This window comes from Uranotaenia lowii, chromosome 2, assembly GCF_029784155.1.
Source record: "Uranotaenia lowii strain MFRU-FL chromosome 2, ASM2978415v1, whole genome shotgun sequence".
NCBI lineage: Eukaryota > Metazoa > Arthropoda > Insecta > Diptera > Culicidae > Uranotaenia > Uranotaenia lowii.
Genome location: NC_073692.1, coordinates 340,714,857 through 340,732,557, shown reverse-complemented (window position 1 = coordinate 340,732,557; position 17,701 = coordinate 340,714,857). Strand labels below are relative to the sequence as shown.

The 17,701-nt window shown below is 35.2% G+C and overlaps 1 protein-coding gene across 1 annotated transcript in view; it reads right to left on the bottom strand.

Annotated features, from left to right (window-relative positions):
- The window catches only part of LOC129746988 (sodium-dependent nutrient amino acid transporter 1-like), a 60,727-nt gene extending 50,952 nt beyond the window's left edge, over nucleotides 1-9,775 (bottom strand). Inside the window, exon 1 of the mRNA XM_055740995.1 lies at nucleotides 9,236-9,775. Coding sequence (XP_055596970.1) covers nucleotides 9,236-9,298 — 63 coding nt within the window. The 5' untranslated portion in view covers nucleotides 9,299-9,775. The remainder of the gene's footprint in view (nucleotides 1-9,235) is intronic.
- Nucleotides 9,776-17,701: the final 7,926 nt, after the last annotated feature.

Here is a 17,701-nt window from a genome sequence, read left to right as displayed (position 1 = left end):
AAGTGTAACTAACAGGTTTTGAATACGAAACTAACTTCAAAAATTTATTCATCGAAATTTATTTACACATCAACAAATTGTTAGCCATATCACATGTGTTTTCTACTCACGAAAGTCAACACAATAAACATAAAAAAAGACTAAAACCTAATATCCATCAGTTTATTACTTATCATTTTGATTAAAATTAAAATCGTTAAAGTGATAAAAATCATGGTTCTTCCAGAAAACCAATTTCAGCCTCAATTTTATTTTGTTTTTCTTGTTCTTCTCAATGCGTTTTGAATAATAACACAAGGTAACAAATTTTAATAGCTAATTTTGTTTATTTTTGGTGCCTTGAATCCAAATATGCAAGAAGTTTATGTTTTCCATAAGTTTTTTTTTATTTGAAACAGCTTTTGAAAATCGGCTAAATCATTTAAGAAGTTTCTGCACTTTTTGACTAAACCTAAAATCATCAAAAGAAATTTTTAAATAAAAGTTTAAAATTAATTATCAACTTTCACCATAATCGTAAGTTAAATCGATAAAAGTTATAGAAGTTTTCAATTGTTTACTTTTTCCCATTCTGTTGAATACGGGAAGTTTTACGAATGTTTAAAGAAGTTTTAAACCAAAGGATATTTTTTAAACCAAAAATCAAATTGTTTTGCTGGCTTTTTACAAATTGGTTGAATGAAATTGAATTCTTTTCTTAACTTCCTTCAGTAAAATAAATTCAGTAAAATAATTCAGTAGAAAGCTTGAAACAATATCTTTTCAATTTTCCTATAACTGTAGAATATTATTTTTTTTTTGATCATTCATCTTCATAATAAAAAAAATCATCTCTTAATAGAGCTAAGTATAATAAACAATTTGAGAACCATTTGTTTTTTTCAATAAGATTTGCAAGTTCATTTGGTATCATTGATTCAATCAACTTGATTGATTTTAACTTTTTAAACTCGATATAAAAAAGATAAATCAAGATAATGGACTAAATCTTACAAGATTCAAGTTCAGGACGCCAGAATTATTAGAATGATTTTAAGTGTTAGAATGCTGTTCTCTTGAGTTATCAATTGAATACTATAAACAGGTTTTTGAAATCGTTAAACGTTTTAATGAAACAAATTTCCATCTTCAATATTCAAAAACTTTTATTTTTTATCTTCATATAGTGTTAGAGTTTTCAAATAAATTTGCCGAGTTTTAAGGTATAGTTTTTTTTTTAAATAAAATTATCAAAGTCTAAGGGTGATACGGTCAAAATTTGGTCAATATCAACTTGACGTATTTCTTTCAATTTTGCATTTTGGAGGTGTGTGTGTGTGTGTGTGTGTGTGTGTGTGTGTGTGTGTGTGTGTGTGTGTGTGTGTGTGTGTGTGTGTGTGTGTGTGTGTGTGTGTGTGTGTGTGTGTGTGTGTGTGTGTGTGTGTGTGTGTGTGTGTGTGTGTGTGTGTGTGTGTGTGTGTGTGTGTGTGTGTGTGTGTGTGTGTGTGTGTGTGTGTGTGTGTGTGTGTGTGTGTGTGTGTGTGTGTGTGTGTGTGTGTGTGTGTGTGTGTGTGTGTGTGTGTGTGTGTGTGTGTGTGTGTGTGTGTGTGTGTGTGTGTGTGTGTGTGTGTGTGTGTGTGTGTGTGTGTGTGTGTGTGTGTGTGTGTGTGTGTGTGTGTGTGTGTGTGTGTGTGTGTGTGTGTGTGTGTGTGTGTGTGTGTGTGTGTGTGTGTGTGTGTGTGTGTGTGTGTGTGTGTGTGTGTGTGTGTGTGTGTGTGTGTGTGTGTGTGTGTGTGTGTGTGTGTGTGTGTGTGTGTGTGTGTGTGTGTGTGTGTGTGTGTGTGTGTGTGTGTGTGTGTGTGTGTGTGTGTGTATGTGTGTGTGTGTGTGTGTGTGTGTGTGTGTGTGTGTGTGTGTGTGTGTGTGTGTGTGTGTGTGTGTGTGTGTGTGTGTGTGTGTGTGTGTGTGTGTGTGTGTGTGTGTGTGTGTGTGTGTGTGTGTGTGTGTGTGTGTGTGTGTGTGTGTGTGTGTGTGTGTGTGTGTGTGTGTGTGTGTGTGTGTGTGTGTGTGTGTGTGTGTGTGTGTGTGTGTGTGTGTGTGTGTGTGTGTGTGTGTGTGTGTGTGTGTGTGTGTGTGTGTGTGTGTGTGTGTGTGTGTGTGTGTGTGTGTGTGTGTGTGTGTGTGTGTGTGTGTGTGTGTGTGTGTGTGTGTGTGTGTGTGTGTGTGTGTGTGTGTGTGTGTGTGTGTGTGTGTGTGTCGAATGATTCACTCTTCTGTTGTCAAAATGCCGTCTAAGGAAGGAAAGCAGCGTATTAAAATTTTGCTCGCGCATCGCGAAAATCCGAGCTACTCGCACGCAAACCTGGCAAAATCGTTAAAAGTTTCCAAATCAACCGTTACAAATGTAATTAAAGTGTTTGGGGAACGTTTGCCGTCAGCCAGGAAGTCTGGATCGGGGGGAAATCGAAAACCGGAAGCCGTCGAGACGACAAAGAGAGTTGCCGGTAGTTTCAAGCGAAACCCTAACCTCTTTCTCCGAGATGCCGCAAATAAGCTGGGTGTATCGTCTAAAACTGTGCATCGCATCGAGCCAAAAAACGAGCCGGACTATCGACTTACAAGAAGGTAGTGACTCCAAATCGCGATGATAAACAAAATACGACGGCCAAAGCGCGATCCCGGAGGCTGTACACGACGATGCTGACGAAGTTTGACTGCGTGGTAATGGACGACGAAACCTACGTCAAAGCCGACTACAAGCAGCTTCCGGGACAGGAGTTTTATACGGCAAAAGGAAGGGGAAAGGTACCAGATATTTTAAAGCACATGAAACTGTCAAAGTTCGCGAAGAAATATCTGGTTTGACAAGCCATTTGTACCTGTGGCTTGAAAAGCAGCATTTTCATAGCTTCCGGGACTGTCAACCAAGAAATTTACGTGAAACAGTGTTTGAATAAACGTCTGCTGCCTTTTCTGAAGGAACACGGTACTGTTTTGGCCGGATGTGGCATCTTGCCGTTACGGTCAAAAAGGCCATGGAGTGGTACGCCGCCAACAACATGCAGGTGGTTCCCAAGAACAAGAACCCTCCCAACACGCCAGAGCTTCGCTCAATTGAGAAATACTGGGCTATTGTCAAGCGGAACCTAAAGAAGACCAAAAAACCTGCTAAAGACGAGCAGCAGTTCAAGGCAAACTGGCTTTCTGCGGCGAAGAAGGTGAACAAGGTGGCTGTACAAAATCTGATGGCAGGGGTTAAGCGTAAGACCCGGCAATTCGGATTTGGAAAAGCGGAAGCCAAACTCAATATTTTTTTCTGAATTTTATACTTATTAAACTTGGAAAAGAAATTTAATTTGATTTTTTAAATAAACGATTTCACCGAATTACACGCGTTTTCCCTTGACCAAATTTTGACCGTATCATCCTTTAGTCCAACTACAGACCCCGTTCGATTTTGGCAACATGCCCGTACATTTTGTGTTGCCAAAATCGAATGTTGCCAAAATCGAACGGTTTTTTTTCTCATCTAGTTTTTTAGTTATTTTTATGAAATAACTGTGATTATTATCTAAAACGTTGTTTTCAGTAAATTTTCGACCATTTGTAGTAATTTTTAATTTTTTTCATCATGTTTTTGATGCATTTTGCACTTTTCTTGTTTTGTTTATAATATTTGTTTTCTTCTGTCATATTTGCTGTTTTTGTCATTCTTCATCATTTTTCAGTTGTTTTTTGTCATATTCAGCCTTTTATTTGAATTTGTTTTTTAACTTTTTGAATTTTTTATCTTTTTGTCATTTTTGAGTATTTTAAATTTTTTTAAAAATATTTTGTTTTTATTGTTGAATTTTGGTCACCATTTCAGAGCATAAAAACGTACTTATGATGTTTGTCTGAATTAAATTGGTCCTCTTATAACCAAAACTAAAAGGTAATGTTGTTTTTAAAAACCGTTCGATTTTGGCACATGTGCCAAAATCGGATGTTGCCAAAATCGAATGTTGCCAAAATCGAATGTTGCCAAAAACGAACGGGGTCTGTATATAAATTCTTGAAATAGGTATTTTTATTAAATTGGTCTTTGTTTTCCAGTTCTAAATTTTTATGTTCTGAAAGCATAATCTTCTCGGAAGCCTATAGATCTAAGTTTTGAATAAAAAAATATAGTTTCTACCATTTGTCCATTTCTAGATCCAAAAAGTGCATGAAAATTTATAAACGTTTCAATCATTTTGTTATTTTAACAAATAATCTTTTTTTTAATCAATCACGCATTTTTAATTCATGAATGATAAGTTCGAAAATAATTGAAAGTAGCAAATGTGAAGCCTTATTTTTTGCGCAATTGAGATTAAATTTTTATAAACTTCAACAAAATTTGGAAATCTTTATTTTTATTTGTATAAGTTTTGCATTTGATCATTCAAAAATATTCCATATCCCAACCTGTGCTATGTCAGTTTATGTTTTAAATGATTATTTGAACATATTGTATAATTTGTAAGTATTGTGAACTTAAAAATTTATTTATTTGGCCTTTTATTTTGATCACTGGTAGAATTTGAATATTAAAAATGATTTTATCTCTGCCTTTGATCTCTGGCACTTTTGATAAAATATTAAATATTTTCTTCTTTTCATCAAATTGAATACAATCATCAACATTTTCATACATTTCCATTTGATTTTTCATTGAAAATAAAGTATGTTGCAATTTACCCTTTTTCTTAGTAGCCTGAAAATCGTATGTTTTTGTAAATTTAGAAATAACTGGTGAAATCAATATTTTTTCTGACTATTTCGATTTGATGTCTCACCAACCTAAAAACTTTTGATGTACAAGCTGTATGATTATCTGTGGACATTAAGTTTCAAGAAGCCAATGAAGTTGAAAAGTGTTGCATGATGCCCCAGTTGACGGTACTTGGGCTTAGCTATGCGAAATATTTAAAAAAAATCTATCGTAGTTCTCAAGTAACGAAAATATTATAATTTTTGAGCACAGGGAAATAAGATTTTAAGATCGTTAAATCACCTTGATCTACATTGCACTGCATCATGATGTACACATTGTTCCTCAATTTTCACCATCATTCAATTTTTGATTTTCACTCTAATCAATTTTAAAGCGCGTTCTTATTTTAACGTATTGACTCGGTCGAACAGAGCACCGTTGATCGGGGTACGATGAGCATTTTCTGCCGTAGAATCTAGCAGCGAAGTCAACTCGATGAAGTCAACTGAATTATGGAGTCACAGCTTGACTAGTTTACTTCTGACGATTTAGTCTAAGGTGTCGGAGAGGTAATCTGAAGACTCGAAATCGATTCCTGGTCGAGGTGATTTTTTTCATTTACCATTCATGGTTTTCGATTTAAAGGAATTTAAATGTTGAAGCTAATAATCAGTTTTATGGATGTTATTGAAAATTGCTTCAATCATCCTGGAAAAGTTCTCGTTCACCTTTTTAAATTTGTATTCATATTCAATTATTTATTCTGTTTGGGTTTCTCGTTGACTTTCGTATTTAGTTCATGTTCAGTAAAAATCATCAAGCGCTACATATCTGCTTTAAAAAATAGATCAATATGTGTGAACAATTCATTTCAGTTCTAGAAACAATCATTTCAAACCTGAAAGTTAGGTAGCATACTGATGTTTTATTCAAAATGTTTCTATGAATTTCCTTTGCGTTAAATAAAATAACCTGCAATTGATAATTATTAGCTCTTATTTTCGTAGTTTTTACAAAATCCAATAGTTCATCAGATTCTACACTGAACCCAAATTCACTCTTTAAATACACATGATTTTTAACTTAAAAACAAGGAGCCAGTGATTTTCTTCTATTCAAGTGCGACATATACATTTCACTTTGGCAGTCACTTAAACTTCAAATGAATTCATCCACATTCACTTCAGTCGTCACTTGAATTTGAAGTGAGAAAAAATATTCACTCCCCCATCACTTGGATTTCAAGTGTATGTCGGATTGTAATTGTGTTTATTTTCAGAGTTCAAAATGGCAAATTCTAAAGAGATATTTAAAAGTGTTATCATGTTTTAGCTTGTGGGTTGGACTGGACAGAATTTCTGGTTTTCAGCAGGGAAGATTTACAAGTCGCACTAGCCGTAGTAACCGATCTGCCTTGGGATTACGATGGAATTTTCCAATCAATAAATTTATGGCGAAAGCGTAATGTAAGTATTTGAAATCGAAGTGGTGTTCTATATAATGTTCTTTCTTCTTCTTCTTCTTCTTCTTCTTCTTCTTCTTCTTCTTCTTCTTCTTCTTCTTCTTCTTCTTCTTCTTCTTCTTCTTCTTCTTCTTCTTCTTCTTCTTTTACCAACATAGCCTAAACATGTAAGCATCCTGGAAAATGAAAAACTTGCGTTCTTCATTTTTCTTTTCAACATAGTAACTGTTACATAGAACATGCATTGCAGATACTACTACGGCCAGGCCAACCATGTGGTAAATACCGCAAAAGATACTGGAACAAAGGGAAGAATAAAGTGTGGAGTTCCCTATCAAATGCTTCATAAAGGTTAAAAATATATATATGTTGATGATTTAAGAACTGGAACGCAACCTATACAATTTAAAAGTTCAAAATAGTAAAAAGGATGGATCTTACCAAATAAGCTAACATTATCATCGATGGAAAATCTATTCTTCTTGTATCCGTGGGTTAGTTGAATGAATGAATTGGACATTTGTTTTTCATTGAAAAATAACGGTTGAATAACGTTCACGAAAACTCAACAACCTCGATTCAAAATTTTGAATGACAAGGCAAAAATGAAAGAATGTCTTGGATGATAATTTCCGGTAGATTCAGTGAACTTTTGAAATTCTTTTCCTTCTCTAGACAAAAACTTTGTTGAACTTCCGAAATATTTTACTGGAACATATAGATAAATGGAACAAACTCACCAAATGTTCACGATAACATCCCAATCTTTTGAGGGTGGCTCCGGTTATTTTATATGCTGTAATTTCATCACCATCCGCCATTTAGATGGTTCTTTTCACAAGAGTATTCCATATCCTCTGGTAAAAACAAAAACGTACGAATCCGTCTTAATCTGTTTCAGTTGTAGGTTCAATAAACAACTTTTTCTCGAACATTTTCAATTTTTCGAGCTGTTTTGTAGCAGCTTGACAAAAACACGTCACTTCTCAACAACTGGTTGCTTCGATCCTCTCTCTTAGAATATTGCGTTACAATACACATACTTATCTGAAATGATGTTCATGTTGAAAGAAATGTTTTTTTTTAATTTTTGTAAAACTAGAAACGTTAGGAAATGATAAAAAAAAACATGCAAAGAAGAGTTAATTTTTTACCAAAGTAAAATATACGAAAAAAAATTATTTCGAAGATTTTACAGGTAACTTTTTTCAGCAAGTATCCAGGCCGGAAAAATCCGGGCTATTTTATCTATAAAACGTGAGAAAATCAAGGCATTTGATTTCAAAATTGTCGACCATAATCCGTGCAATATCTGGGCAAATTTGGTGAAAAACTAGGAATTACTTATTGGAAATCAAGAAAAAAAACTTGAAATAAAAATTTTCATCGATATTTATTAGGAGATTTAAATCGTATTTAATCTTTCAAAAATCCTTTCATAATTGTTTTTATGAACTTGCGAGTAATTTCAATTTGGACGCATAAGTAATAAATTTTTACAAAACAATTTGTTTTTTAAACTTTGATTTCAGAATGAGAATTGCAAAATATGACTTTTCCAATGTAATCCGGGCAACCGAGCCGGACTGGACTTTTCCTAAATTGAATTTTAAATATTTTAAATATAAGATTCACTTATGAAGTGGCGCCATAAGAAAAAAAATGAAAATAATAAGATTGTCTCATGATGGAAATGAACTCAAAGGATGAACACCGATTTTAATGATGGATGGTCCTTATGGGAACAGAAAATTCCGCATACAGTCAAAATAATTCAAGATTATTTTTCAAATCATTCTATTTTTTGCTATATATGTTTGAAATAACATGGCGACAATCAGCAGCCCTTCTACACCCAGTTAGAAAGATGCTTTATTGCCACCTCGGTCCTTTGACTTTGCGCTTCTTGCCGGTGACCAATCTGAAATGTTAATATAAAAATCAAATGTATCTATTGAGCTTTCAAGTATTCTCAAAATTCATTGAAATTAAATTCAACGAAAACTTACCAATTGGAATATCAGAATCACATTCACATTTGTAAAATTTACAATTGATTATTGCTTCCGACGACGACTAGTGGAAAGAATGTGTTCATTATTTTTTCACAATGCCGTTTCTTCTATTATTCATAAGAACATCGTATGAAAATGGAAAAAATTTCATAAGCCTCTTATGAAAAACTATTTTACTCTCCCAAGGTTACAGCATAGTTGGTAAAGGGCAAACATGAAATTATTGCAACACATTCTACAGGGCATAACTTTTTTACCATTGGGTAAAAATCAACCCAATTTCGAGGGGTTGCAGTGGAGAGGGATTTTTTTACATTTGGAATGGTAATGATCAAAATTCCACAACTGCTTCACAAATTGAAACAATTTGAACAATTAGCACTTTTTCACGCTCTCTGAGCACTGGTTTCTCTCATTTTAACTTAAACCTTCTCATTTCCCCTGCCAAATTTTGCACACTTTTTCATTGAAGTGTATTGTTTACATGCTGTCAAATTCGAAGTCGTGTTTTTCGATTCTACGAAAAAATGGAGGTGACCCAGACAACCATTTGGTGGGTATTTCGAATTTGCAACGCAAATATACGTGCAAATATACGTGTAAACATATCGTATATAATGTAGCAAAACCAGTATATACGTATCATTTTGGAGGCCATATAGGTACATTCGAAGTGGTGTTCTATATAATGTTCTTTCATTTAAAAACGCGAGAGATAATTAACTTGAAACTTACTAAGAAATTCAGATCAATTTCACTCGAACGTCAATTGTAACTGTATAATTCACTTGACCCATCACTTAAAATTCAAATGAAATTACGTATGGCGAGAATTTCCTACAGATGTCACTTATTTGTTAAGTGAAAATTATTTTACGTGTAGATAATGATTCTTTGTTAAAATTTTCATAGAAGAATATCTCAAGCTCATTAAATTTAAAACCTGCGACGGATGCACAACGTAATTAAACACTGCCAAGATTTTTATCTTAATGTCTTCATAATCCTTGAGCCATTAACACCCCGATTACGATTACTTACGGTGATGGTTCCTTCCAATCTGGTTTGTCCAGCGTCTTCTCCTATGTAGGCTTTGTTCTCCATGATGCTAGTTTTGTCATCTGACGTATTAACTCATGTGCGTTGTGTACCCAGCTAAAAATATTGCTGCTGCTTCTGTTGCTTCAATTGAATTCGTTCAGCTTTGCGGCCTTTCACCAACGTCGTTTGCCAACTGGGGTTAAATATAAAACCTCGTCTTCACTCAATTTTCCATACATCAAAACCATGCAATCAATACAGGAACCACTATGATTTTTTCCTCGGAAGAAAATCTGCATACGCCAAGACGCGACGTCAAACTTCTTGCAAACACGTGCCAAAATTGACGGAACGAACGCGTGAGCGGTTTTTCTGCTTCTTTCTACTTTTCCCGGCAAAATCGGTTATCCCTCATTGAAGATCAGGCAAGTGTTTCGATTGTCAATCGCGCGCGCTGCCAACTTCCGAAATGACTGAATCACGGAAAAGAAACTATCGATATGGAAAATCAAACCGCCATTTGAATGTGATCGCGCCAACCGCTGGAAACGGACTGATTCACCTTTTATAAAACTTAATAGCTGAACATCAGTGTGAGCGCACACGCGCTGCCTTCGTCTGTCTGGTTGTCTGCAAGCAATCAAACTAGCACAAGCATGGTCTAGTCATTAAAAGTGCAAAATTTTTGAGCTCTAACGTTTCGTTCATTTTGGCGCTTTAACGAACCTGTTGAGGTCTAGAGATAGCTATCTATGTGAACGAATGGAGGGATTTTTTCGGATTCAGGTGTGGGTTTTAACGGAAAAATTTGGACGGTTCATTTGTGGCCCGTTAGGAAGTGGAACTAAGTAGTTTTTCGGATAACGTTAAGCCAACACTAGCTTAGATCGAAAGGTAGAGGTGCAAAATACTTGCAGTTGGGTCGATCCTTTAATGATGAACGTGTTCTCACATTCTTCATAACGACTATGTCATTAGCCGGATAAAACTCAACGCTTGTGATGCACACCTGCATTATAGAGTTGAAGGGAAGGTAACGCAAAATAATGAAAGGGTGCAAAGTGCGATGAACTAAGTGCGGGTTTTTGTAAATTACTCTGTTTTCGAGACGAACTCAACCTATTACCTGGGCAAGTAGGATCAGCTGATATCAATAATCTCGATAAGAATTGTTGATCTTCAGATTGCCTTTACTTTATTCACTTGTTTTTTGCATGTCATTTCGTTTTTCAGTAAAAAAAATTGAGTGAATAACAAAAGTGCCAAATAAAATAAATCCCCTGGCATCAAACGCAGCCTTACGCGCGAAATTGTTCGTTCGGGGATTTAAAAAGCCTGGGGGACCATTCGTTCATATTCTATATATGTTAATGAATTTTTCTCTAGAATATTATCCCGCGGAACATGCCATATAATATTTCGAATCATAAATATACACAGAAAAATTATTTCCTGTAAATTTACGCAAATGTCCTGTAACAAAAAGGAGCAGGACATTTACCGTAATTTTACAGGTTGAAAAACAAATTACGTGACATTTAATTTTACGTGAACAACTTATAGGTTTTGTTAATAACAGGTTGATTTATTTTATAGGTTGCGGTTTCAGCGACACGTAATAGTCAAAAATTATTTCTGTGTACGGTGATTTAAATCATATAGTAGTTATTTGAATTTTTGATTTCATTTAAATTTATTCGACTTTATACTCTTGATTAAACTTTTGTGTATTGTGTATCATAGCGACTCGTTTGATGGCAACCATTCTCCAACTTCTCGGGCATCTCACATACGTCAAATCACGCTCCACTTGATCTAAACACTTCGCTCGTTGCGCTCTTGCTCGTCTTGTTCCTACCGCATTCGTACCGAACACCTGTTTTGCAGGACAGTCGTCCGGCATTCTCGCAACATGTCCTGCCCAGCGTATCCGTTCAGCCTTCGGCACCTTTTGGATACTGGGTTCGTCGTAGAGTCGCGCGAGCTCGTAGTTCATACTTTGCCTCTAAACTCCATTCTCCTGCACGCCGCCAAAAATGGTTATTAACACTCGTCGCCCAAATACTCCGAGTGTGCGCAGGTCCTCCTCGAGAAATATCCATGTTTCGTGCCCGTAGAGAACAACCGGTGTCTAATGAACGTCATTTTACAAGTTACACTTGGCATCATAAAAGATGACAGATACGTACTTCAGAATTAATGGATGCTTCAAGAACTGATTCTATCAAGCTCAAGGTTTTTCAGTATCATATCTATATTTCATTTGAAAGAATCTGTAATCCAACTGACAGTAGGTACGTGTACCAAGATCTGAAAAGTTATCTCGCAAGCTACTATGAGGGCAGATCGTGGTCGGGGCCACAAATGAAAGAAATTGATTCTCATTAATTTTGCGTGCATTGGCCAACATTTTAACCTCATCCCTCCCATGTTTCCCAAGATTGCGTGTTACTTACTGGCTTTCACAACTTTACGATGTGCTGACAGTGACCTTTTCCTTCCTCGATTGTTCGTTCGCTCTGTCGGATGATCAACCGAATTCTTCTGGGCGCATGATGAGCGCGGACGACAAACACGGGCCACCGGGTGGCGTTTCGGAGCCGGAAGGGATGTGATAATCTTTTGTTCTGCTTTCCTGGCCGAACGTTCGTCCTAAGATGTCCTGCTAAACGGGATTGACCGGCACAATTCCTCCCCGATTGTCGAATCTTGAAGGACCCGTTGCCGAACGGTGCTGACGGGATTTTAGCCACTGGTGCGGCGATCGGATGCGGTCGGATTTGGCCCCTGAATCACTAAGATTTTTGCCACTGATACAGCCTGAAGCAGTCGGAATTTGTGGCTGTTCCACCAGAATTTCGCTTCGGGTGCGGCGATCGGATGCCTCGGACTCAGCGGCTGTTCCACTGGAATTTTCGCCACTGGTGCGGTGATCGAATTCGCTCGGATTCAGCGACTGTTCTGTGGGATTTTCGCCACTGATACGGCGATCGAATGTCTCGGGTTCGGCCTCTGAACCACCGAGATTTTTGCCACTGATGCAGCGATCGGATGCGCTCGGATTCGATCTGACGCAGTTGAATTCGGCACCCTGCCTACCGGGATTTTGCCACTGGGTAGTGATACGGTGCAGCCTGCGGAATCCAGCATCGAATTCGCTAAGGAAAAGTTAAATAAGTTGAAAAGGGTAGCCTTTGCGTGAGAGCTTGTTTTAATTCTCTTAAGTTTTTTTTCTGGCCCGAAGTTTCCGAGTTTCTCCATGTGGGCTACCCTAGAGGTAATCGAAGAATTGATTTAGGGGGTGGACAATGGCATTCTGTCAAGAGATTTTTACGTTGATATTGGCTTTAATCCTCCTTTTTGCGTCGACTGACTCGGTACAAATTTGCACATGGCGTGACCCCAACCTTACCGTGTATGCGCTGCAATGAAGGTGCATTTTTTAATGCAAATTCGCAAAAGGATGGTGACCGCTGTTACGTACCTCCTAGTGATGTGCTGAAACTGGAAACAGGCTCTAGGCGATTCTTCCTTGGCAAAACAGAAAAAAAAACCCGGTATCAACGCGCACTTTTTTTCACTGCCACGAACTTGTATGGAGACTAACCCCCTGGCAACTAGACGTTTCCCATACAAATCGTGTGTGCCAGTTTTTTCTGGTTTCTGATTCTGTCAAATCGAAAATCAAGCGACTTAACATGCCGGAAGGACGCATATGGAAATACGTTTTCTTTTAATCGATTCGAACGAATGAATGATTCGCACCACATTTTATGATGTGCCCTTTCCATACGCATGGCTCAAAAAGTATGTAAACAAGTGGTACCTACACATGCGACATCTGCGAATTTTAAACAGGCACACTTAACTCGCCAGAACTGTCAAGTGGCCAAGGAGGTTGGTGGAGACCGACCGTCCGATTTTTCACCGGAAACGATAGTGACGTTTTGGCGGTTTTGGTTTTTTTTCTTTTACACGCTCAAGGTGGTACGCTCAATTTTTCCACACGATGACCAAGACGTCTTAAATTTGTATTATTTTTTATACACGCATACGCTATTCTATACGGGGATGGGTTTCAATGAACTATTGTTGTCAATTGCATAAATCGCATAATTTTTTCTGAAAAAAAAATACAAACAGATTTTTAAAATAGCATATCAAAAATATAGGGCAAAGTGACGTATCATGGGTCACTTTCTTTCTTCGTCCCATAGCTTGTTCATTATAAAAAATACAATTAAAAAGATAAATTTTATGGTTTTCTACATTCCTACATTCACTAGAAAATTTTAATTTTTTTTTTTCATAAATTTACTTCACCAAATTCCGACTGTTATAAAAATAGTATTATTTTTGGATTTTGAAAAATGGTGGGGAATTGTGGGCCACCAAATCCAAAATGATCAAATAACATGCAAAGGATATGAGTTGACCCAAAACTGTAATTTGGTAATTTATTTATTTATTCAAAGAAATTTTGGGTAAGGAAACAAGTAAGAGAATTGTGCATGATCGAATAGTTTCAAATAAACAGGATAAATGTTCGTCTCTAGAGTTTTAAATAAAATTGACAAAATATTATTTATAACTCTTCATTTGGCATAAACTAAATTCAAAACTCAGAAAAAAAAATTTAAGTTATGAATGTGTATGGAAACGTCAAAATACAGGTGGCCTAAGATGCCCCACATTATTTGACTCATGATTTAAAGCTATGATTTGCGTTGCGTTGCGTTTGAGTGACTTATTGATAATATGAACATGAAAAATCCTTTTAACATGCAAAAGAGCCATTTCCGGGTGCTTGATGGTTTATGTAAGTTAATTTTTTAAGCTAATTTAATAAAAGAAGCTGTTCAATCTCGAATGTATTGGTCACCCTGAAATTAAGTTAAACGCCTAAAAGTAGACAATTAGTTTGAACCTCGCAATCAGTGCTATAATGTTGCCAGACATTTTGTGTTCCTGTATTGTGGAAAATTTACGGTAAAGTTGTACTTTTAAATAGAAATGAAATAAAAGCTCTTTTTTTGATTACATCCGACATGGTCTGCCCAAACAGGAGCATATGATAAGATCAGAAGTGAAAAACATATGGAAATATATGCTTAAATAGAGCGAAGATGATGACAATTGGATTGAGATTTTTATGAGTTCTAAGGTTAAAAATCTAATATGTTGCCATTTAACTATAAATGAGTGTAATTTATCATGTGTAGTTTCCAGATCCTTAAACTCATTGAAAATTGTTTCAATTGTTAAATTCATAAACACTCATTTCTTAATAGCAAAAACTCAAGATCACAAGGAGTAAAATATTTGTAAAGATTTTAATTAGGGTAAGGGAAAGTGTACATATGTGAGCTTTTATAAATGTTTGAAAGTTTTTTACAATATTTGGCTTTAAATAACTAAAAACGCTCTGAAAACTTCTTGAGGTATCGTATACTGAAGGTCAGGGCCGTAGAAAGAAACAAATCATGGGGAGGAGGGTTTTGGTCACTGATTTTTATCAATAATTTTTTGTCAAACAATTCACGAATACAAAAAAAAAAATTATGTTTATAACTATATAATTATTAATTTTTAAGTACTTTGACATTAAAAGTTTTCGTATTAAATCATGGTTTTAAAAAAAAATGGTACTAAACCTAAACGGTGAGCTAAATTTGCATTCAACGATTGTTAAAACCTTTGAATTTGTTTGAAATTCTGGTAGATAAAACTTTTTTTTAAAAAAAACGAACACACACATGTAGGATCTCAGTGAAACTTCATGTTTCTTTGAAGAGATCTGAATTATACTTAAGACTAAAGCATACATCTTTCAAGGATATAATGGCTAGCATCTTACTAATGCTAACACCACCAGCCCACAGAAAGAGTACTATGTATGCCGTGACCGAGACGCGATCTCATGACCTCTGGCTTAGAAGACTTGAACGCTATCCTCTTGGCCACGGTCCGCGGCTAAGTTGATTTGGGCACAAAATAAGCTTTAGGAGAGTCTTGCTCAAATCATACAAGTCCAATCTTCCAATTTTTTTTTGCAAATTCTGAGATTTTAACTTTTAATAAAAATAAATCAAATTTAAAAAAAGGAAGAGATAAAAATATACAGATTTACAAAGAAGAAGAAATACGAGGTATCTCGTTTTATCACTTGACGCTAGTATGCTCCTTTGAAAAACATAGTTCAAACGTAATGGATGTAATAATGAAACCTCATTCTTTAAAATTTAACACATCACTTCCCGTTACTCAATTATCTATTTTGAATTAGCAGACTTTTGTTTATTAATTTCAGAAACATAAAATGCCGAATTTTTTGTGTCCTTAATGTGTTAAAAGTGTTAAACAATACACTGGGAAAATATAGAATTTTGTGCAGATTTTTAAGGTGAAATTGTTTCTTTAACAGCAAATATTTTTCATAAAGAATTAATTCCATGGTAAAAATCCTATGGCTGATTTTTGTTAAATAAAATTTGGGTTTTTCGAATAAAACAAAGAACTCAAATGTAATCTTTTTCGTGATTCTCAATAAAATAATGTTTACTTATTAATTTTGTTTAAAAATTGAAATCTGGAAATAAAATTGACAAGCAATCTTAACATATTAATGACCGCTCATAAATCTATGACGAGAAACACCGAAAATGGGCATTCTTTATCTCAGAAACCCTTGAACTAAATTTTACAAATTAAGCATTTTTAAGTAACGGCAAATGTTGTGTTCCATTTTGCCGAATAAAGTTTAACACTCCAATTCAGTCCATTCGAGTTATACTACGAAGTGTAGCACACTGTTGGCAGCTCGTGATCTCTTGAATTCCTGATCAACTGATATTGATTGTAAAATTTATTTACATTCTGAATCGAAATTCTTGTGCTTTGAATCTGTATTCGAATTTCCAAACTATTTCAGAAATGTACAAAAAATAAGATTTCCGAATCTTATTCCAGCTCAGAACTTTATGAGCCAAGTTTTAGAGCCCTCATTCAAGAATCTATTATTGAGGTTCTGTAGTTCAAGATTAATCTCACATCACTATTTATATTATTTTTTAATCTGTATTGTTAATCAGAGTTTAAATATGAATAAAGGAAGATCTGAGATTATCAGAAAAGGTATCAGAAAAGGGTTAGGCTTAAAAGCGGCACGTTATCCAAACAAATGGGAAAATTGTGCCTAAATAAAAAAAATTAAAATTCAAGATTCAGACCTGAACTTTGATGAACTTGTTAGAAAATGTTGGAAAAGTGTAGCAGAGTTTTTGGTGGGGGCATAAGTTTTTAGTATAGATTGTTACTCTTGGTTAACCTTAATCTATCATCATAATTTGGTTCTGAATTTAAAAATTTTGAATGTACTCACTTACGGTTTTGGATCCTCATGGGGGAGGGTTTTACCCCCAAAACCCCTTCCGTTCCTACGGCCATGCTCAAGGTAACTTTAATCGATTTTCAAATAAAATTTTAAGTATGTTAAAAGAATTCCTTTTGCCAATATTTTTAAAATTATAAATACTCACAGCAGTAGCAGTAAGAACTAAAACAAGATCAATAAATTCTAAATTTCTTTTTTAAAGTGTTTAATAGCTACACTTAGATGTGAAATCAGATTTCATATTTAGGTGCTGCTTCGATCACTCAACTCTTTTCAAGCTGAATCTCTTCAATATGTGGTTGATGATATCCATAGAAGCATTTGCTGCTCAACACTCACGAGTAGAAATATTAAAAAAAAATATTTAAAATAATGAAAATTTACATTAATTTTTAAAAAGTTTTAAATTTATGAAATTTCCAAAGTTAAAGGAGTGCATTCGAAAAAAAATGCAACACTTTGTTTTGTGAATAACTCTTGAATGTACTGATGTAAATTGATGAAATATCCTGCTAAAGGAATGTTTCCATGTCCAAATTTTTGTGATGTACTGTTAAGTGGTTTTTGAGATAGCGTCCAATTAAGAAGTTTTTTGACTATAATTTTTGGGCAACATGTGCGCCATCTATAATGCATACTATGAACCGCCTTTTTTTTTAATCAATGCTAATTTTTATAACGTTTTTGTGTTACCTGAAGCATGATCTTCAAAATAACTCAAATTTTTTATTTGGTTTAAGTTATGATAAATTTAGCAGATTGTCCTCCATCGGCATGAAAACACCATATTTGACTTTATTTTCACTCAACCACAGTGTAAGCGTAATGGCACGATACCAGATCCAGTTAAAACAGAATGCAAACTTTGTGGGACCTATTGAAGAGCTTTGCAGCGAAAACGATCGCATTTGGAGGTAGTCTTCTTTGAATATATGACCCATTCATCATGTCAATCGTTATGAAACACTGATCGATTTGTAGTTTCCACAGATCGTAAGCCTCCTCAAGTACTAGAAATATTTTTTTAAATTTTTTCTACTTGTTTATCTCCAAAAAAAATACAGGCAAGACTA